The sequence below is a fragment of the Typopeltis vanoorti genome, chromosome 10 (assembly GCF_054136105.1).
Source record: "Typopeltis vanoorti isolate ZY-2024b chromosome 10, IOZ_Tvanoo_1.0, whole genome shotgun sequence".
Classification (NCBI taxonomy): Eukaryota; Metazoa; Arthropoda; class Arachnida; order Uropygi; family Thelyphonidae; genus Typopeltis; species Typopeltis vanoorti.
Window position 1 is genome coordinate 139,780,651 of NC_143558.1, and position 23,761 is coordinate 139,804,411.

Consider the following 23,761-nt stretch of genomic DNA (forward strand, 5'->3'; position numbering starts at 1 on the left):
TGCATGTGACTCCATGGTGCAGTTTCAAGGATAATGCACAGTAGCCCTTTAGTTGCAAATTCTAAATTTGAATCCCATCCAAGATGTGTCATACAGAGGTTGCCAGATTTTTTATTCCACAAACTCATTATTTTTACTGGGGAGCTAGAAAACACTTTCAGTTAACAGGCATGAAATAATACTTTCCTTACAGTCTTACTTAAAAATCCATAAAATTTGTATGCAGTGTTTTAGAAAAATTTCTTTGTACTCTATTAGCAGAATCTCTTTTTTTTTTTTTTTTTGCACTTCACTCTGTCTTTCTTCTGTAGAAAGGAGATGGTATCTCTTCCAGATCATAAAAAATTCCATATAAAATGCTCAAATCACATGCTATTTTCTAGATCTTGCAATAATAGAGCAATAAATACTGAATAAATCAATGGCTTAACTTAGAAAAACTAAACATTACTTTAATGAAGTATTTTTCTTTTTTTTTTTAATAGATAAAATGATTTTAAAGATTACACTATGAGAATATAAAGAATTAAATGTTGGCCATCGCACTGGTAATGCAGTGTGATGGCCAACATTTTAACAAGACATCATCAGACTTGATTTTCCAATAATTCTGCAACATTCTCCATAATTGCTATTTAAAATGTTTATGGTTGTGAAAATCTTACTTTTTGATGTAGTTGTGCCAAACAACTTTAAATATCATTGAAAGAACCAAGTGAATTACAACCTGTTAACGTTCCTGTGTAAAACTTGCAAAAATAAATTAAATAAATAAAAATAAAAACAAAATAAAATGTTTTAAAAAAAAATTCTGTTTTCTGTAACAGCTGAAACATTTCGGAAAGCTAACTACATAAATTTGCGTTTTTCTTATATAAAAAGGTGTGTGTGTGGGGGGGGGGGGTCTTGGTATGTAATGGTAATTGAAAATTATTTAAATAAAAACCATGCGAAGTTGTTTAATTTGTATATAAATGATATAGGAAATGGCTTAAAGGGAGATATTCAGTTGTTTGCCGATGATGCAAAGTTGTGTAGCGCAATAAAAAATCAGGCTGATGTTGAAAGTTTGCAGGATGATTTAAATAAGCTGGTAAAATGGGCAAAAGATAATGGATGTCAGTTCAATGTGGAAAAGCGTAAAGTCATGCATTTTGGGATTAAAAGATTACCAGCTGTGTACTACATTGATGGAAAGGTACTCCAAGAGATTGATGAGGCTAGGGACTTAGGGGTATTGGTAGATAGGGAGATGAAGTTCAGAGGACACATTGCTAAGGTGTCCAAGATTGCACATAGGATTACTTGGTTGTTGAGGAACACACTGACATCCAGAGATAAAGAGGTTATTATTCCCCTTTATAAAGCATTGATACTTCCACATTTGGATTACTGTGCTCAGGTCTGGTCACCTGGATTCCTTGGAGATGAGGAGGCTGTGGAGAGGGTTCAGAGAAGAGTGACCAAGTTGGTGAGTGATATAAAAAATGCCCCCTACATTGATAGATTGAGAGCTTGTGGATTGCAGAGATTGGTTGATAGGCAAAGAAGAGGGGATATGATAGAAACATTTAAATTACTGAAAGGTTTTTATAGGATTGATGCAGGGGAAATGTTTCAGCTATGTGATAGTGATGGAAGAATAAGAGGTCATCTCTGGAAATTAAAGAAGAGTGTGGATAACAAAGGTGTCAGAACAAGGTTTTTTGCCTGGAGGGTGGTGAACGAGTGGAATTCATTGCCTGACTTAGTTGTGAGCTCTTCATCTGTAAATGAATTCAAGAAGAGATATGACAGATACTGTTTTGCTAGTTTGGGTCTCCCGCGATGAGTCTACTGACTCCATGGAGATACCCGTAATAATAATAATAATAATAATAATTACAAATGAAATCAGTTCCTTTTCTTCTGTTTGAATACACTTCTCTTCTTACTTTCAATATTTTGAAGCACACACACACATGAAGAATACTGTTCAAAAGAAAATTGTTTCATCTGTTGACAAGAACAAATGCCAGGTTAAATAAATAAAACAATAGGCCAAAACTAGTACTTGAATTTGTGCTACTTTTCATTTTTTTTTTTTTAAAGAATATTAGAAACCAATATTTTTATCTTCTGGTGGTCATACACCATTTGAAAGAATTACTTTCAGATAAATCAGCAGGTCTCCAAATGCATTCCTATAACTCTTTCTCCTCTCTCTCTAAGCAGAATCCATTTTCTCCTTCTTGTCTCCCCCCCCCCCCCAAATAGCTGTTGCTTAGCTGCATTGATGAATATGCCTGTGCATATTATCTTCAGATTCTGGTGACTTCAATAATGCTATCCTTAAAAGTTAAGACAAAACAATATGCAAAATAAATTTTCAGGTAAGAAGAACAGCTTGACTATATACAGTTCTTGAACATGAAAAACTGTCAACTTCATATGTTGTTGTTATTGCCATTACAAAACATTGCTAAAGTTAAGTAATACTTTATAACGAACTAGAGTTACAACTGTTTATTAAAACAGTTCGTAACTGTTTCAATAAAATGCTGCAAAATTTTTACTAATGATTTATTAACATAATTCTTTATTTTCATTGAGGAGATGAAGAGAAGTGAATTGAATTTTAGAGATTAATGATTTGCAACAGAATATTAAAAGAAACCATTACATTACAACTGCTGTCTCTTCATCAATGCCATTTGTATGTCTTAAGCTAGACATCTCTTATTGGCTACCAGGAGACTGAACTGCCCTTTCTCCAACAGTTAACTAGTGTAAAATGACTCACATATACTCTATAGGGGAATAAAAGATGTTAGTAGATTTTTTTTTATTACATCACAGTAAACAGAACAGGAGAATATGTTTAATTAACTCAATTTCTTTCTGATTTTTTTAAGACCCCTTGTATTAAAAAATAAGAAGCATATCTGAATGAAAGCCATCAGACACTCCACATCACTATATACTAGTCCCTTATCTAAGATGTTAATGCCTACAGCAAATTGCTTTTGCAACACCTTTGCAAACAGATTATTATTATTAATATTACCCAAGACTCCATGGAGTCAAAAGATCATCTAGGAGGTCCTTTTATTAAATATACAGCTTTTATTAAATATACCTTTTATTAAATATATTAAATCATACAGGGCTTTAAACACACTTAAATTCTCTGCAGACACCACACTCTCAGGCAAGCCATTCCAATCATTCACAACTCTGCATGAAAAAAACATGCTTCTCACACCATCTTTATACAGTTTCTAGGAATGACCTCTGGTTCTCCCCTGTTCTCCCACTATTTTCTGCAGAACCTCTCCAGCATTGATCCTATAACAACCCCATACCAACTTGTACGTCTCTATCATATCTCCCCTCTTCCTCCTGTCCACCAGAATCTGCAAGTTGCATCTTCTCAATCTTTCCTCATATGCAACATCCCAGAGGATAGAAATACCTTAATTAGTCGCCTCAGGACCCTTTCCAACATCTCTTAATCCTTCTGAAAACCAGGTGACCAAATCTGGCCACAATAATCCATGTGTGGCCTCATCAAAGCCTTATACAATGGAACAAGAAACCCCCATACTTCTGCAAGTCATCAGTGTCCTCTGCATCATTCCCAGAAGCCTTTGTGTTGTCTTCAGAATTTTGGTTATGTGTCCCCCTAAATTTCGGATCCTTATCCACTCACTCCCAGATCTCTTATTTCCTCCACTTACAACATTATATCCTCACCAAGCATAAATTCTGCATCCCGTTTTTTTTCCCAAATTTTAAAACTTTACATTTTGCAACATTGAACTCGCATCCCGATTCCCATGCCCAATCACTTAATTTATTCAAGTCATCTTGTAAGGCCACAAAATCTCTACTCTTCATGATTCATTCCAACTTTGCATCATCTGCAAACAACTGAATATCTCCATCCAAATCTTCATCAATATCATTAATATGCAAGTTAAACAGCATCGGCCCTAAAACAGATCCCTGAGGCACACCACTAGTAACTTCCTTTTCCTGGATATAGCTGATCCATTGTTGATACCTATCAGATAGCCAGTCTCCAATCCAATGCACCAATCTAACATCCGGCCCCATTCACTCCAGTTTGACTATCAACTTATCATTCAGTAATCTATCAAAAGCCTTTGCAAAATCTAAGTATATTACTGTGTATCCTTCTCCTCTGTCCTTGGAAGCAGTCACTTTATTGTAATAAGTAAGTAGATTACTAAAACATGACCTCCCTTTAGCAAATCCATGCTGTCCATCAAAGATAATACCATTATTGTCAATCCAACTCTGAATCCTAGTTCTCACAAGCTTCTCCAACAACTTAACCACAACACCTGACACACAGATAGGCCTATAGTTTGATGTTTAGTTCAATTACCTCCTTTATGAAGTGACACAATCTTGCCCTCCTTCCACTCCTTAGGAACTTTACCAGGTGCAAGACTCATATTAAAAAAATATGTCAAGGAAGGTGTCAACTCCCTGGCACATTCCTTCAGAAGAAGCGGTGATATATTATCAAGTCCCAGAGCCTTATTTACATCTAATTTACTCAACTCCCCAAACACCTCTTGCTCACTTACAGTCAGTCTCTCCTCCCCATCATCAACTGCTCTCAATCTCTCCATGAAGTCACATTCACAAGACTGAAGGATCTTTATGAACTGCTCATTAAATATCTCCACCACACATTCTGCAACAGCTGTTTTTATACCATTTGCTCCAATCATTGCCATCCTTCCATAATCATTCTTTCTTTTGCTGGCTACATATCGAAAGAACTCCCTAGGATTCTTTTTGGCTTCATTAGCTAACTGCTGTTCATACCTCTCTTTAGCTACTCTCACCAACCAAGTCACCCTCCTTTCCTGGTCTTTGTAGACCTCATGAAATTATTTATTTCCACTTCTGTTATGCTGCCTCCATAATGCCCTTTTTCTCTGTATCACATGCTTAATCTCTTTATTCATCATTTCACACCTACCTTAGTTAACCTTCTCACCTTAGAATACATTTAGACATTGCTTCTACTAGATAGTTCTTGAATATTCCCCAAGCTGCACTGATCTCTTTTCCAGATAACTCCTCATTCCATGCTATACCTGCAAGCTGTCTCCCTCATAATCACCAGCCTTGTAGTTCCACATATACCCTTTTTTCACAGAGGTCCTCACACTGCTGAAAACCACCCAGGTAATCACCTCATGGTCACTCTCACCAATTGGTGGGTGATTTGGCACGTCATTTATAATTACATTCTTTGATGAGATGACCAAATCCAAAACCTCAATCCTCGTGTGCCCTCTGTTACATACTGTCTGAGGTAGTTATCCCTCAAACTCGAGAAACTCATTTTCTTTACTTCCAAGTGCTATCTTATCATTGAAGTCTTTATTGCCATAATTAAAATCTCCCATAATGATCACTTTTTTGTTATTTGCTTGCCTAATTTGATTATACATTTCACAGTCACTACCATTCACATTTCCTGGTCTATAACAACATCCAACCAAGTATTTCATTCCATTCACCTCTATCTCACACCATACTGCCTCAAAACCAATGGCACTATTTCCCTCTTGCATCTTTACTTTGTATGGACATAACTCTTTCTCTATCATCAATAGCACTCCCCCTACCTTTTTACCCCTTCTATCTTCACAAAACACATCATATCCTTCCATCTCTATTCCTGTCAGGATGTTGTCCTCATCTAACCCTATTTCACTTATTCCAACAATTTCTGCATGAACAGACTCAATTAGTGCAACTATTTCATCTGCCCTGTTTCTTACACTTCTAGCATTTGTATATGAACACAACAGCTCATGCTGACCATCATTGAGATCTTATGTCTATCAAGCAAATACTATTTTTTTACTCCCCTAACTACATTCTTCAATGCCTTTACATCTGCAAATATCAAGACTGAACTATAATGGAAACATCTGTCCTAGCATCATTTTTGTGAAGTGGCTTTTCTTCCTCCATTCCTTAGGCACCCTTTTTGTTGCAAAACACTTGCCAAATAAACAGGTCAAAGATACAGCTAATTCTTTTGCATGTTGCCTAAAAATCCACAGTTACACCATCCCTTCTCATGGCCTTATTAACACCTAGTCCACTCAACAGTTTATACATTTTAGTCTCTCTAATATTTGCCTTCCCTCTAGGTGTTGTCCAGCATAATCATTCATATCAATTCAAAATTATTAAATAATTCCATTACATCCATTGCCATGGTCACTACTGCCAAAGCAATCCAGAGTCATCCTACCATAATTATTCTTCCTGTTGCACACTACAAAGAATTCTCTTGAATTCATTTTTTGTAATCTCCTCTCTCATACTGCACTTTCACTTTTCTAGTATGCACTTTCCTTTCTTCATCATTTAATCTATCAATCATCTAAATGGCCCCTCATTTCTCCAAATCCACAGTAGGATCACATTTATTTTCCTATACCACAGCAAAGGAAAATAAAATATTAGGGATAAGTGACTTATCTTTCTTTTCCTATTCTGTTGCTTTCCCAAATTTCCAAAAACACATGAAAGCTGGATGGGCCATTAGACAGAAAATTAACATCTCAGTAAGAGGGTTGAAATGGACAGATATAAATTTAACTCAATTAAAGTTAATTTTCATTAGCCAAGAATTTATATTCTTGTTTTCATCCTTTACCCAAGAAGGTAAAAATGAAGTTTGAGTGAAGTATCTTCAAAAGAATTTCACATGCAAACTCTTGTTTGCTTATGCTTGGAAAAGGATTAAAGCAGAATATAAATTCTTATCTATTAAAAATTACTTTCTAACTAAGTGAAAAACTTTCCACTTAAAAACTGCCATGCCAAGAGTGTAATCAAAAATAATATGGGAAGTTGAAGTACTGCAGAGTCCCAGAATTCACTTGGACATTGTTCCACAAGAGATTAATACCTTCTGCTCACCTGTATCACAGAGGATAAAACTTTAGTTTGAAAACTAAGAGAAATAACATTCCATTTGTAGACTTGATTTAACTTATGTAGGTTTAATATGTAGAAAGTTCCTGGCCAACCAGAAATTGTGAGAAATCAACTAGATTATATAAAAAAATATTTAATTTCAGAATCGTAGAATTTTAACTTCTAAACATTTTTAGCAATACTTACCCTGACAAAATATACCTAAACTGTTATCTGCTAAATGACTCTGATAACCTTCATGGCATTCACAATAATACCAACCGGGCATATTAACACAGTGTGAATTAGGATGGCACTGATGAAGTCCAAGACTGCATTCGTCAACATCTGCAAAACAAAATTACACGTGTTTGTAAACTCTGCACTTAAAAAGCAGATACTGAAAGATGAATATTGTTTGGTGGTGAGGATTTAAAGACTTAAATTAGAAAATAATATAAAAAATGAAGACTAGAGAGGGAACACAAATGCAAATGTTAAGGGGTAATGGTACATAAACATGAGTTATTAGTGTGAATATGATATCTAAATGAAGGTCAATGCACAGCCTTAGGATTGGTCTCTTGATTTGGAAGGTGGCAATACATGGGGAACATCCTGTCAAGAAGGGAGTATATGTGGAACTACAAGTGATTATGGCAAGCTTCGGAGGAAGCGTGAAGATGTGCAATGGCATAAAATGCTGCAACAGAAGGATGTTAGTAGTGTATGGGCAAGAGTTAAGAGGCATCCATATGATGCCTCTTAACTCTTGGCATCATATCGGAGCCTGTATAACCAAGGGGAGGGGGGGGGGGGGGTAGACTGTATATTAAGCAGGAGCTACAAAACATGTTGTGGTAGGTACATAAGGAGAATGGCAACTGCAAGCTCACAAGCAGCACAAAAGTCAAGCAAGAAAGGTGACAAGCATGGTAACAAAAGCAAAATTAGATTATGAAAAGAAACTTTGAAATTTCCTTTAGGAAATCTCAAAGTGTTCTTTCGCTATGTGGCAAGTAAGAAGAATGAAAATGGAAATGACAATGGAAAGATAACTGTAATGACTGCCAATGGTGATGAGGTGACAGAAGCAGATAAATTAGTTGAGTTACTGAGTGACCACTTTGTAAGGGTATATCATTGAAGTGAAGTTGCTGTGACAGTCAGGATGGGCTAATGTGAGAAGAGGTGGAAGTTTTTAGGATACTGCACAATCAATCTCAATGTAAATGCAGCATATATACCTCACACTGCACATACTCAATTCATTCCTCAGCCTTATCAATTCTTTCTAATATCCATACTCATCTTCATATCTCGCAAACTAGCTCCTTTACTCCTTCATTCATCTACTGTTCCTCTATCTTTCACATCTTTCTCCATCTCTCAACACATTTGTACCACATGTGTTGTTGCCAACTTTCCACATACGCATATCACTTATGCCATTCACACTATCATTGATCGATTCTTTTACCTAATCACTCCCTTGCTTTTTCATTACTTTCTTACCACTTGCTTGCTGTCTTTCACATTATCCCTCATCATTCCAACATTCCTGTTACATTTTTTGCTACTCTCACCCTCACGAATACATCACAGTCCATCAAATCGGCATTCAAGTCCACAGTTTTCACAGACATACACCATCCATCTGCCTTAAAATCATAATTTACCACATAATCCAATAGGTACATGTAGCACACCTCATATTTCACAAAACTAAACTTTTAATTCATGAAAATACAAAGCAGCTGCCATCTTCCTTTTGATACTTATTATTATTATGGGCCACTTCAAGCAGCCCTTAAACTCATCAAGGGAGGCCCTAAACATCATGCCAAGAACTATTCAACATTTGCACAGTATCTATCATACGTTGCTTTGAACTCATTCACAGTCATGGCACCCACAACAGATTCTGGCAGCCTATTCCACTCATTCACAAACCTCCAAGTGAAAAACCTAGTTCTAACACCTTTGCTAACTATACTCTTACTCAGTTTCCATGGATGGCCCTAGTTCTCTCACGACCTGTTCTGAAAATTTTCCTCTGAATTAATCTTATAAAAACACCTTAGTAATTTGTATATCTCAATCATATTACCCCTTTTCCACCTGTCAACCAGTTTCTCTAATACACAAATCTTCAACCTATTCTTGTAAGGTTCATTCCATAACCTGCTACCAACTTGGTCACTTGCCTCTGGATTCTCTCCACCTCTTCATCACCAAGAAATCCTCGCACCCAGTAGTTGATTTTTCCTCATCAAGGCTCAACAGAAAGGAACAATAACCTGCTTGATCAAAGTATAATTCAGTAACCAAGTAATCTGATGAGCTGCTTTAGCCACTTTTGCTATGTGCCCCTACACTTTAACTCCCTATCCACTAACACTCCCAAGTCTCTGGCATTATCAGTTTCCTGGAGTACAGTTCCATGAATGTGGTATACAGCTGGTAATCTATCCACCCCAAAGCACAATCTTACACTTTGCCACATTAAACTGACATCCATTCTCCTTTGCCCAGTCTACCAATCTATTCAAATCATTCTGCAAAATTTTGACATCATCGGTATTAACAATTCCTCTACTCAACTTTGCATCATTGGCAAATAACTGAACAGTTCCTCTCAGACCCTTTCCTATATCATTAATGTACAAATTAAATTAAACAGTAGCGGTCCTAGAACAGAACCCTACAGCATGCCACTAGTCACAAATCTCCACTCCTGAATAAACTATTCTCTAATATCTCTCCATCAACCACCCTCCTATCCATCTCACCAACCCTATATCCATCCCCATGTGCTGCAGTTTACTGATTAGAATTCCATGTGGTATCCTGTCAAAGGCCTTTACCAAGTCCAGCAATATCACTATAAACCATTATGTTTATCCAACTCTGCTGTCACTGTATTATAAAATGTGAGCAAGTTACTAAGGCATGACCTCCTTCACAATATAGTTCACTTTAAGTTTGAAAACATTGTAGATAAATTGAAATAAACAAGCCCACAACTTCCAGAGCAACTCTCACACAAATACATAAAACCTCACAGTTAATTAACTAAAAAAAAAAAAAAAAAATTGAACCTGCAGTGTTCTTGCTCAAGTTTTCTTATAAAGTTACCAAGGAGAAAATAATGCCAGTTCAGCCCAATGAAATTACTTTAAAATTGTTAGAACAAATGCAGAAAACATTTCATGCAAATATATATTTTTTCCCCTTTAGATAAATGCTATCTGAACTCTTCTGCAGAAAACAAAATGGAATGCTATCTGTTCAACCACTCAGGGTATTTCACCCTGAGTGGTTGAACAGATAGCATTCCAGCTTTGCAATTAACCAATATGCTTAGGAGAGATTTAAATGGTCATATAACATGAATATTATTGTTATCTTCTTGACCTCCATGGAGTCACAAGATTCATCATGGTAGATCAAACACTAGTCAATACAAAATCTATCTTACCACTCATTAAATTCATTTACCTTTGCACTTTCACCATCCTCTAAAGCAATGCATTCGATGCTCCAATCACTCTCCATGCAATAAACTTACTTCTTACCCTTTTACTCACTACTTCCTTTTGTAACTTATAGGGTTCTACTGCATGAAAAATCTCCTCAGTGTTAATACAATAATAACCTTTCAACAGCTTAAATGCTTCAATCATATTCCCCCTTTGTCTTCTATCCACCAAACTCTGCATGTCCTCAGTCTATCCTCATAAGACCATACAGTTCTGATATTTTTATTATCTGTATAATAAATTTAGTTTAATCCTTTATCCAAGTGTGAGCAAACAAAGTTTGCGCCTGAAAGTATCTTCAGGACTGGGTTAAGGTGGTACACACCAGGGCAACTCGTTGCAAAGGTGGAGCAAGCTACCAACACTCCTATCTCAGTATCTCCTATAATGCAAAACACATCTCCTTGCGGATATGTCTAATGTTATGCATTAAGGGAAGGGCCACTACCCAGACTAGTTTCGACCTTTATTGAGGTCTCTTCAGTGGGAGCTTCTGCCTGATATCTCCACTTGGGCCTGGCTCCCACTGAAGAGACCTCAATAAAGGTCGAAACTAGTCTGGGTAGTGGCCCTTCCCTTAATGCATAACATTAGACATATCCGCAAGGAGATGTGTTTTGCATTATAGGAGATACTGAGATAGGAGTGTTGGTAGCTTGCTCCACCTTTGCAACGAGTTGCCCTGGTGTGTACCACCTTAACCCAGTCCTGAAGATACTTTCAGGCGCAAACTTTGTTTGCTCACACTTGGATAAAGGATTAAACTAAATTTATTATACTCTAACCAAGTGAAAAATAAACTTTCAACGTTTTATTATCTGTCTCTACCCTCTCTCTCTCTCTCTCTCTCTCAAATGTTACTTCATCCCCCTTAAAATTCCAGTGACGAGATCTAAGCATAGAAATCCAGATATGGTCTGATCAAAGTTTCATGGAATGGGACCATAACACTTATCTCTGGTGATCAATGTCCTCCTCAACATTGCAGCAATTCTTTGAGATGACTTCACAACCTTCGCAATATGTCCTCTGAACTTCCAACTTCCTATTTACAATCACCCCAAGACCCTTGCTTTCTCCACTTCTTCATAATTACACCAACTGAGTAGGAAGTATCTCATCAGTGAATCCAAACGTTAAAAACCTTACATTTAGTTCTCTATGCAGTTCCCTTATTACTGCATGCAGTCTCCTCTGCACAGTTTATATCACTATAGCTGGAGTCTCCAAGAATGATCACTCACTTTGCACTAGCCAAACTAATTTGCCTAAACATGTCCTGCTCATCACCACCTATATGATGCCGGCCTGGTTGGCTGAGTGGTTAGCATATCCGCTCTCCAGCCAAAAGGTTGCAGGTTCGAATCCCACCTAGGCATGGATGTTTGCGATTGTCTGTGGAAATACTAGTGGTGGTGGTGGGAAGTAGATGGCATTGGTGTAGTTGGTGGAATGAGCGGTGGAGACAGAGTTGTAGAGTATGTACCCTCCCTCGATGTATCAAGTAATAATAATAATATACTATCCTGGTCTATAGCAACACCTCACTAAATATCTTTCCTTTTTAACATCTATCTCACGCCATATACTTTCAGAGCCATTAATGTTCTTTACACTATGATTCTCCACCTTGATAGGTATAATTCATCTCTTATCACTACGTATACCTTCCCTATTGCCAAAATTATGCTATACCCTCTGATTTCTATCCCTGTTAGAACATCCTGCTCAGTTAACCAAGTTTCACTGATACCAACAATCTTTGGAGAGACTGAGCCAGTCAATACCACAAACTCATTCCCTGAATTCCTAATGCTCCTAGCATTTGTATACAAAAAAAACCAGCACACTGCCAGTATTCTTATAGCCATTATTACTCCCCTCATACTTCACCTGGCACTGTTGTTAGTGTACAACCTCCCATGTCTCTAGCTACTATTCCCCACATCAGGCCATACCTGTTACGTTCCACTTGTGCAATTCTTGTTCCCCTGCCCTGACACTCTCTCGCCCACAAACAAACAGTCTCTAAAAAATGCCTAGGCCCTTCTGCATTTAAATATAATTTATCTCTTGCATACAGCTCTCTTTTATCCTCAAATGTATACTCCATGCTTTAATATATTGGAGACCTCTTTTTCCCTACACATTCTCACTATCATCTCATTTGTTATCACTGCTCTTCTTCTCTACTATGCATTATCATGCTGGGACAACAATTACAAATAAACTATTATTTGAAATTATAACTGGACACAGAATGCACTTACCTATTTCACAACTTGCACCAGTATAACCATGTCTACAAGAACAGACACCTGGCATCATACAATGACCTCCATTGAGACACGTCTGATTGCAAACAGCTGAAACAATGTTAAAAACAATAAGATTCTGCAAGATAAAAAGAAATTCTTATTTTTTTGTATACGTGACTCCCACCAAAGAACAGTTGTAAATGTATAGTAGCATTAGGTTTGTGGGTTGGTTCAGATTTTTAAAATTTTGCATAATAAATATATATTTTTACCTAGAAACTCTGCTCCAGAGACCAATGGTGGAACTTTTTCAAGCTGCTTCAAGCATCTAGCAATTAGAGAAGTGGTCACTTGCTTATGGATCCTTTCTGCTACTTCATCTCCAAGAAAGACATGTTACCAGACCAGTGCATAATAATTCAGATGTGGCCATAGCAAAGCCTTCTGAAGGGGAATGTTAGATTCTTCAATAACCAAGTAATCCTATGAGTTACCTTGTCTACTAGTGCAGCACATCCTCAGACTTCAATTCCCTATCAACCAATACTACAAATCCCTAGCTATATCAATTTCCTAGAGTAAGTGTCCCAAACCACATAACTTTACACTTTTCCACATTAAACTAGTACCTGCTATCTTTTATCCATATTTAAATTCTATTTAAATCTTTACATTGCATTGATTAGCTATCAAATCACTGTATCACTGATGTACAAATTAAATAGCAGTGGTCCAAACACAGAGCTCTGCAGCACACCCCTAGTAACATGCACATGCCTTTCCCTAAATCTGTTGCTTCATATATTACTTTTTTGGATCTGTCCATCAGCTACACTCATATACATATAACCAGTTTTGTATCCATCTCCATTTATTTCAATTAGTGCAAAGTTCCCTGTGATATCCTTTCAAATGCCTTTGCAATGCTTTTCATCTATTCCCTGAAACTATTCCCCAAAATTCAGGCCTACAGGATTTGAAAATGCATCCAGCTGTTTAAAGCGATTATGCTATCCTATTTGCCAACCAGGCTGAGATTTCCTGATTATTTAAAAAATGTCACAGTTGAATTCAGAATTAAATTGTCTTTTATTTACTAACTTTCTTTACTGAAATTCAAAAAAAATGTTTTAACTTTGGAACCATCTGTCATAATGAGTGCTGTATAATACAGACTACACCACAAACTAAACCCCACCATTTGCAGAAGTAATTCATGCAAATTTACATAAATTACCTTAAGATTGCACAATGTGCAAAAATTGATTTCCAGAAAGTTATGCTTCATTCCTGGCAAATAGTAAATAACATCCCTGGTGTAACAAATTATTTTTTGTATCTTCAATTTTAAGGATAGGACATAAGTAATATACTATATTTTATAAAGATACAACAGAACATACAGTTTGACAATTTTGAAGTTTACTTTGTTTCCTTGTCATCTTATATACAATTTGCAGGTCTTCAAAATTATAGATCTCCTTGTTACATTCCCATAACTCCTTTACCATTTCTCTTAAGTTTTCACAATTTATGCTTGTCTCAGCAATCACTATATGAGGATGGTCTGAAAAGTTCTTGGCCTAATAATGAAAAAACGAATTTATATTTTCAAAATTATTTTTAATTTTCAACATAATCTCCCTTAAAACTAACACGCACAGTTAGCCTAGTGGCTATGCGCTAGGCTAACTGTGCTAGGCTAACTAGGGATACTGAGGCAACCAATGTGAAGTTAGTCTCTATACACAAGTAGCCTAGTAGTGAAAATACTTCATGTGCAAACTTTGCAAATAAAGTATTAATTCTTTATCCAAATGTAACACTTGGATAAAGAATTAAACAAGAATATAATTTCTTGTCAAATATAATCTACTTTACAACCAAATGAAAAACTTTCTACAGTACATTTGTTTTGCAGATTGCCTCCCTATCTCACTATCCATTCATTTTACTCTTATCATATCAAACCTCCTAACCTCAACAGCAGATGCATATCAGTTTCAAAGTATTTCATCACTAACATCCGACAGCATTGATCTCTGTTTACCCAATTCAGTATTACATGCTAATGCTTCATGCCCTCTTCTTAGTTTGAAGATAATCACCTACCTTGCAGTTCTACATCACAGTATATCTGGGCTATGCTTTCTTGAATGAGAGGGGCAACTATAAATAAAATTATCAAGATGATATCAGGAATGTTGAGTATTTGCAAGGCAGTTTGAAAGAATGAAATTTATAAAGCTTGGAGAACGGATAAGAGGTGATGTGGCAGAAATATGAGCTGATGAAGAAATTTTATATGATTAATACAGAGGAAATTATTCATAGAGTGGAAAAAGGTGAGGAGGTCAACATATAAAAAGTTACCCCTGAAAATTTGCTGGCCTGGTTGGCCGAGTGGTTAGTGTATCTGCTCTTCAGTCAAAAGATTGCAGGTTCGAATCCCGCTGTGGGCATGGATGTTTGTGATTGTCTGTGACAATACTAGTGGTTGTGGTGGTTGGCGGTAGTTGCATTTCATTGTAGTTGGTGGATTGAGTGGTGGAGACTAGAGCTGTAGAGTAGGTGCCCTCCCTCGATTAATTATGATTAATACAGAGGAAATTATTCATGGAGTGGAAAAATGAGGAGGTCAACTTATAAAAAGTTACCCCTGAAAATTTGCTGGCCTGGTTGGCCGAGTGGTTAGCGTATATCCTCTCTTCAGTCAAAGGGCTGGGGGTTCGAATCCCGGCGTGGGCTTGGAATGTTTGTGATTGAATGTGAAAATATTAGTGGTAGTGGTGGGCGGTAGATGCTGTTGGTGTAGCTGTTGTTCACTATAGTTGGATTGTGGGTGGTAGAGATAGAGAGTTGTAGAGTAGATGACCTCCCTCAATGAGTCTTTGGATTCTCTGGAGGTGTCAAGTAATAATAATAATACTATAAAATAATAACAGTTTGATTAGTGTCAAGTAAAATAATTTCAGCCATTTTAAGCATACACCAAAAATAAAAATTAACTATAGACTCTAAAGAGAACTTACATTCACAAATAAAGCCGTCACCTGTGTAACCTTCCATGCATTCACATTTATAGCTGCCAGCAGTATTTATGCATACAGAATTTTTGTGACACCTGTGCTCACTTGTGCTGCATTCATCATGTTCTATATAAAAGAGGGAAAAAGTTATAGATGTAGAATTCTTAAAAGTATACTTTATATCAGTTAAATACTTAATACTTAAAATACATTAAATGTAATGCAGGGTGACTGATACTGAAATAACCACATGTAATGTCTTTTTCAAACTGTAAAAATTGTTTAAACTATAATAAAGCATGTATTATTCCAAATAATTCTAGTTAAAGTAAGGTAATTATAGAATTCCTATAAGAAACTAAGGAACAATTAAAAGAATCCTTCACAAACACAACATGAAAAACTTTTAGGTGGGTAAGACACTATACTGATGCAAAAGTAGTTAACAATGGAATCACATAAAAGTATTTTTGAAAATACTTCAAGTAGCTTCTCCAATTTGGAGGTTAACAATCATGGTAGGCCACAGTGTCCGATCCTCTACCATTCCTTTGATCTCATAATAGGCTTGTTATCCATCCATTTCTTTACATCATTAACCCAAAAAGTTCTTGGTCTAGAATATCTTCTTCCCTTTAATTTTCCCTCAGTATTTCCAGATGTGTTTTCACTACTGATCCTCTTAATGTGTCCTGCCATCTTGCACTTTCTCTTTATAACGTCTTCCACATGAGTGCTCTTTTGATTCCCATTAATGTCAATACCTCTTCATTAGCTTAACATATAAAATTTCATTTAATCAAAATTTCATTTCAAATGCCTCCAAAATGCAACTGGAAGAACAATGGTACGTTGCATCCTTCGATTATTATTATTATTTCGGGCGACTACAGAAGTCCTTAGACTCATCGAGGGAGGCCCTAAACATCATGTCCACACAACTATGCGATTACATTTTCACAGTATCTATCATATGTTGTCTTGAACTCGTTCACCGTCATAGCACCCACAACAGACTCTGGCAGCTTATTCCACTCATTTACCACTCTAAAAGTAAAGAACCCAGCTCTAACACCCCTGCTAACCACTCTCTTGCCCAGCTTCCATAGGTGTTCCCTAGTTCTCCCACCACCAGTCCTGATCTCAAAAATATCCTCTGAATTAATCCTATAGAATCGCTTTAGCAATTTGAATGTCTCAATCATATCTCCCCTCCTCCGCCTATCAACTAGTTTCTGCAACCCACAAATCTTCAACCTGTTCTCATATGGTTCATTCCATAGACCTGTTATTCATCTTAGTCACTCGCCTCTGGATCCTCTCCACCTCCTCCCCATCAAGAAGGAACCGAGGTGACCAAATTTGGGCACAGTAGTCGAGATGAGGTCTTATCAAGGCTCGGTACAGAGGTACAATAACTTGCTTGTCTCTGCTCGTCAAGGTATTTTTCAACAACCAAGTGAGTTGATGAGCTGATTTAGCTACTTTCGCAATGTGCCCCCTAAACTTCATCTCCCTATCCACCAACACTCCCAAGTCCCTGGCCTCATCAATCTCTTGGAGTACAGTTCCACCAATGTTGTATACTGCTGCTAATCTTTTCACTCCGAAATGCATAACCTTACATTTTGTCACATTAAATTGACATCCATTCTCCTTAGTCCAGAACTCCAATCTATCTAAGTCATCTTGCAAGACTTTGACATCTTCTGCGTTCACTATCGCCCTACCCAACTTTGTATCATCAGCGAACAAATGAATTGTTCCACTTAGATCCTTCCCTATATCATTAATGAACAGATTAAACAGCAGTGGTCCAAGAACAGAACCCTGCAGCACACCACTAGTCACAGGCCGTCTTTTGGACTCTACTCCTGAATAAACTACTCTTTGATATCTCTCCATCAACCACCCAGCTATCCATCTCACCAACCCTATATATATTCCCATATGTTGTAGTTTACGGATTAGAATTCCATGTGGTATCCTGTCAAACGCCTTTGCCAGGTCCAGCAGTATCACTGTAAACCCATTTCCCTTATCCAGTTCAGCCGTCACCTTGTTATAAAACTTGAGCAAGTTACTGAAGCATGATCTACCCTTCACAAAGCCATGCTGTCCCCTGTACAGTATCTTGTTTTCATCAATCCATTCCTGTATTTTTCCCTTGACTACTTTCTCTAAGACCTTGACAACGACTCCTGATATACTGATCGGTCGGTAATTTGCAACCGTAGTCATGGATCCTCCTTTATGCAGTGAAACTATTTTCCCCTCTTTCCACACCTTCGGGACTAAGCCAGACCTGAGACTCAGATTAAACAACATGGTCAAGGGCACTGATAATTCTTTAGCCGCTTCACGCAAGACCCGTGCCGGTATACCATCCAATCCCACAGATGTGTTCACATTAAGGTTCTGTAATAGACTAGTCACCTCCACTTCATTCATCACTATTCCCATATAAACTAATGGTTCCTTCATTTTTTCAATGTCACCAACTGGATGATATGCTTTTGTAAAGTGCGCGCTCAGTAACTCCACTATATCGACTGATTCAGTGACCTCCTTACCATCGTCATTCCTTAAAATCATTTTGCTGTGTACAGTTTTTTTCTTGCTTGCAGCATATTGAAAGAACTGTTTTGGATTCTCTTTTGCTTGCAAAGCTAGTTTCCTTTCATAATCCGCTTTTGCTTTTTTTACCACACTTGTTACCTTTCTGGCCTGCACTTTATACCGTTCGTGTGCCTGCAGGTCACCCCTTTCTTTAAATTCCCTCCACAGTTCTTTCTTTTTTTGCGGCTCAAGCTTAATGGTGTTATTCATCCATTTAACTCCTACTTGTTTTACTATTCGGACCCTAGGTATGCAATCAGCCATTACCTCCTGTAAATGCACCTTGACCACTTCCCATGCTCTATCGACGTCCAGCCCTTGCAGTTGTACATGCCATGGCACTGATCCAAGCAATCTCCTAAGCTTGTCATACTTGCCAGCACGGTAATTCCACATATACCCTGTCTTAATCGAAAATTCCACACCTTTAGCCACCTCCCAGGTCAAGACCTTATGATCACTCTCACCAATAGGTGGCAACATGGTCATATTCATTACAGTCAAATTCTCAGATGCTATTACCAGGTCAAGCACTCTCGCACCCCTAGTATTTTCAATTACATGCTCTCTCAGATAGTTATCCCTTAATAATTGAATAAAATCCTTTTCCTTCCTCACATGTATCCTCTCCTCCTTCCAATCAATGTTACCATAATTGGAAAAGTTGATTGGAATGATTGGAAAAGATTGGAAAAGTTCAATTCTCGTCATGATGGGAGGAATCTTAATGTGGGTTTTTTCAACTGAAAGTGAGTTTGATCTCATATGAAAGTTGAAGGGTTTTTTTCACCCAGAAATTTGGGTTTTTCATCCCAGATACAGACAAAGAGGCCTTCAGAACACACACACACAATTTACATACAAAAAATACTAGTGGTGGTAGAGGCCAACTACACTGAACTTCCGCTACCAATGCCATCTGTTGGACATGGAGAGTTATAGAGTAGATATACCCTCCCTCAATGAGTCTTTGGAATCCTTGGAGGTGTCACGAAATAATAATAAAAAAAAATAATGAACATGACTACAAGCTATAGTGGACTGTGTGCTTTGCTTCAGTACATAAGACTCATAGAAAAGTTCATATGAAAATTGGACCGTGTTATGCATCACTTGACCAAGCGTTAAATTGACGTTTTGGAGATTAGTGCCATCTAAAGTATAATGATGTAACCTACCTATAAAAAAATCGAGACTGACAGGAGTCTATATTTTCACAGTTTTCTTTCAAAGAACTAAACACCAAATGGAATACATTCCTAAGAAAATTTTACAAAACACGATTTTTTTTCCAAAAACATCAATTTGGTACTTGGTCAAGTGATGCATAAAGCAGTCCAATTGGCTTGATTGACATAATCAAAAGCTATTCAGTTTAACAGAACTGAATAGCTTTTGATTATGTTTCACTGGTTTACCTCATACCAGTTTAAGTTATCTGAACTTTTCTACATATCCTTGCACACTGATAAGATTCTAAAACTTGAACTGTCATACATGGGCAATGGTAAAAAATAACAATTAATGATGCTTGTCTTGAACAATTGGAAACTTTAGTGGTCAGAACATCTCTCACGAAGTGAGGGTTGAGAGGTTTCTCAATGTTAGAGATATTATCTGTCTCATTATATTATTATACACTAAAATTAGACTCAATTTATATATTTAAAGAAAATATTGTGTCATAATTCCATGACAAGGAATTTCACATTTAAGTATCACTGGTATACAATTATGAAAACAATTTTGATATGAATCATTAAAATCTTACCTATGCAGTTAAATGTGTCAACTCTTTTATATCCAGGATGGCATTCACAGATGTATAAACCAGGAACATTAACACAGTGAGTATTTATTCGGCAGTGATGTCCATCATGACCTCCTTCTCTCAAGCATTCATTAATATCTGCGGTAAAGATTTTTTTTAGTTTCAACCTAATGGTCCATAAGTTTTTTTTTTTTTTAACAGAAAGTTATGTTTTTAAATAACATTTTATTATTTCTAATTAACATTCAAATTCTTACGAACAAAGTGCAAGGAACACCAGACAGTTCATTTACCCCAATAAAAAGACAAGTACAGTGATTAGGGAGTTATTATTTCAGTAACCTCCATGGAGTTAGACATATCATGGAAAATCCACTCAACCTGCAACATGTCTAACATAATGAACCATGAAGTTATTACAATGCACTATGGAAATGCATTCTACTCACCAACAACTCTCCACATAAAAAAAAAAAAAAATCTACTCCTCACAAGAATACACAAAAAAAATCCACTCCTCCCTTCTTCACCAGATCTTTATACAACTTTCAGAGAGATGGTCTCTCATTCTTCTAATCTTAACATCCAGCCTTTTTATAATTCCTTCTGTATTAATCTGGTAGAATCCCTTAACTAATTTTTTTAGGTCTCTATCATATCTCTTCATGTCCTCCTATCCACCAAACTTTGTAATCTGCATTCCCTCAAATGGCCTTCATAACCAACACTTCAATCCTGATATCTAGTGTTTCTACATCACAATGAAAACCAGGCAACCAAATCCGAGCACAACAGTCCATGTGTGGTGCCTTATATTGAGGTACCACCACCACTTTATCCCTGTATGTCAGGGTACTTTTTATCATAGCAGCAATATGATGTGCAGTCTTTGTAACACCTGCAACGTAGCCTCAGAACTTCAGTCCACTGTCTACCATCACCCCAAGATCCCAAATCTCTTCCACTTCTTGGAGTACATTCCACCGATATAGCATGTAGTCTTATATCGCTATGCCCCAAAGTGTAAAACCTTACATTTATTAATATTAAGACTACAACCCCACTCTGTCCAAGCCAAAAGACTATTCAAATCTTCCTGTAGAGAATTAACATCAAGCAATGCCCCTGATAACTCTACCTAACTTTGCATCATCATCAACCATCAGCAGCAAACATTTGAAGACCCCCAGTTAATCCACATGATATGCCATTAACAAATAAGTTAAATAGTAACAGGAGCGAATGCTAGTCTTGAAATTCATGCTTGCTCTTGTTATCATTCAGGGAGTGAGAGGTGTGATTGAAGTCTGATCAGGGGAATAATGAATTACTGACCATTTAAAACTGTGTGATTTAATATCCCCTTCGTACATTTAATCATACAAATACAACATTTATTTTACAAATGATATTGATATTCTATCTTTTTTCAATTTAGCTACTTGAATACAAGTTCTACCCTTCGGTTCTTCTTTATGAACTGGTCAATAACATTGTCATAAAAAGTTGGTTGTAACTAATTTTCCCAAGCAACACACACACACACTTGTAAAGGCTGGCTGAAGCTCACTGGCTAGAGCTACTTTGACTGCGTATGGCCTTGTGTTTAAGACGACGTGAAGGGAGTGGAAATGACTATGTGCGCACATAAAATCACAGTACTGCTGCGAGGACCTGGAAGCTCGTACAACCGAGCAAGCCAAAGTAGCTTTGACTAGACGAGCAAGCATTGGCCTTCAATACACAACACAAAGCTCAATTATTGCCGCGCAAGCTTAAGAAGCCTTCTGTCAACAAAAATAAAAGCCTAAATGGAACTTATAAATGCATGCATTTATTAACAAATAAATATTACTTCTTTCTCAATTAATGAACTTGCACAGCAAGCATAGAGAATTCGCCCCTGAATAGTAAGGACTCAAGAACAGAACTCTGAGGTACACCACTAGTGACCTTCCTTTTCTGAGAAACTGCTCCATCATACACAACTTGCTGATATCTTTCAGAAAGCCAATCTTCAATCGATCTAATTTCTGTTATCTAATTTCATCTTCTGCAGGCTTATTTACTATAATGTGGTAATCAAATGCCTCTGCAAAGTCAAAAAAAAAAAAAAATCACCATATATGAAACTCCTTTATCTGAAACATTCGTTGCCTTATCAAAAAGTAAGTAGACTGCAAAAAGAAGACCTGCTCTTCAGAAACATGCTGATCATCATAGAGAATCTTGTGTCTATCAACCCAATCCTGTATTCTATTCTTAATGAATTTTTCCACATTCTTGTAGATAAACTTAACTAAACTTATTAGTGTTAATAATTTATTTTTTTCTGCTTTTTTTTCTTGGTTACATTCAGATAAGCAACATATAAACTTGTATAGTTATAAACTTAACCATATCCTTAACACCTTCTTAGCCAATGGCTACAACCTCCAAAAAATCCAGAAAATATTAAAACCAGTTAACCACAACCCCCCCACCCCTGACCTTCTTAACAGAGATTACACTAAATCTATCACCATTCCATATATCCAGGGCATGTCTGAAAAGCTCACTAAAAAAATATGACCTCACTATCTGTTACAAACCACATAAGAAATGGCATCCCTTATCTGCTCCACCAAAGACCAGCCACTTCCCCTGTTCTACTATGGCCAAATAGACAGGACAGCTAATATCAGGATTTCCGAGCACATCGACTACATTTGGTTTCACCAATATTTCTTCCAGCATAAAGCCACTTTATTACACTCTAACAAATATAAATATGAAAGATAGTTGTGTTAAATTTTTTCTTGACTATTATTTATAAGACTATTACACTTTTTTTTTATATAATGTTCGTCAAGTAGCTTTATTTTATTGTCCTACATGTTTCGCCAATTTTTTTCTATCGGCATCTTCAGGGAATACAAACTAGTAAGCTACATGAGGGTAACAAACTAGGTTATAACTGATGGTTCTAATTCATACAAAAAATTAGTATTGAACGAGGCAATGCACGTGTCTCGGGAACGTGATTTATTCGTTATGGCTCATGATGTAATTGTCATGAAAGTTCATTTCTTTGATGTTTAATGATCTGATTAAAGCTTTCTAAATTCCTGGTAAGGTTAGACCTTGCTTCTTGTTTAGGTTTTCAGTTTTATGGGCGACTGTAGCTGCTTCCTTGAAGGTTCTTGAATGGTAGTTATCTATATAGGGCATAAGGCTCTTATCCCACTCAATGTGATATTAGTAGAGGCAAAGTGGCAAGAAAGGCCTGAAATATCTTGTTTGTTGTTTCTGACATATCCTATGTGTTCTTTCTTTCTCATTTCAAAGCTTCTAGAACCTTCAAGGAAATCTGAGGGTGCACCACACAGATAGGACTTTAGAGTCACCCACATGTTTCACTTAGCATTGTGTTGTATTTTAGTGTGTGTTATAAGAGTTATTTGCAATTCCTGAAGATGTCTCAGTGACTGAGACAAAATACTAGAAGCATTAAAATTAGTTTTTAATCCTTTCCTAGTGCTGTAAATATTCCATTAAACCTCCAACATGAGATTCACGGTGTTACCGTTCTTTATGTTT

The 23,761-nt window shown here is 36.8% G+C and overlaps 1 protein-coding gene across 2 annotated transcripts in view; it reads right to left on the bottom strand.

Annotated features, from left to right (window-relative positions):
- The window catches only part of LOC150102838 (protein kinase C-binding protein NELL1-like), a 299,735-nt gene that overhangs the window by 81,429 nt on the left and 194,545 nt on the right, over positions 1 to 23,761 (bottom strand). For both annotated transcript variants that reach the window (XM_090398962.1, XM_090398963.1), the window contains exons 12-15: positions 20,183 to 20,320; positions 15,796 to 15,918; positions 12,776 to 12,871; positions 7,171 to 7,311 (exon numbers count right to left, since the gene is read on the bottom strand). In XM_090398962.1, the coding sequence (XP_090255088.1) occupies positions 7,171 to 7,311; positions 12,776 to 12,871; positions 15,796 to 15,918; positions 20,183 to 20,320 (498 nt within the window). The remainder of the gene's footprint in view (positions 1 to 7,170; positions 7,312 to 12,775; positions 12,872 to 15,795; positions 15,919 to 20,182; positions 20,321 to 23,761) is intronic.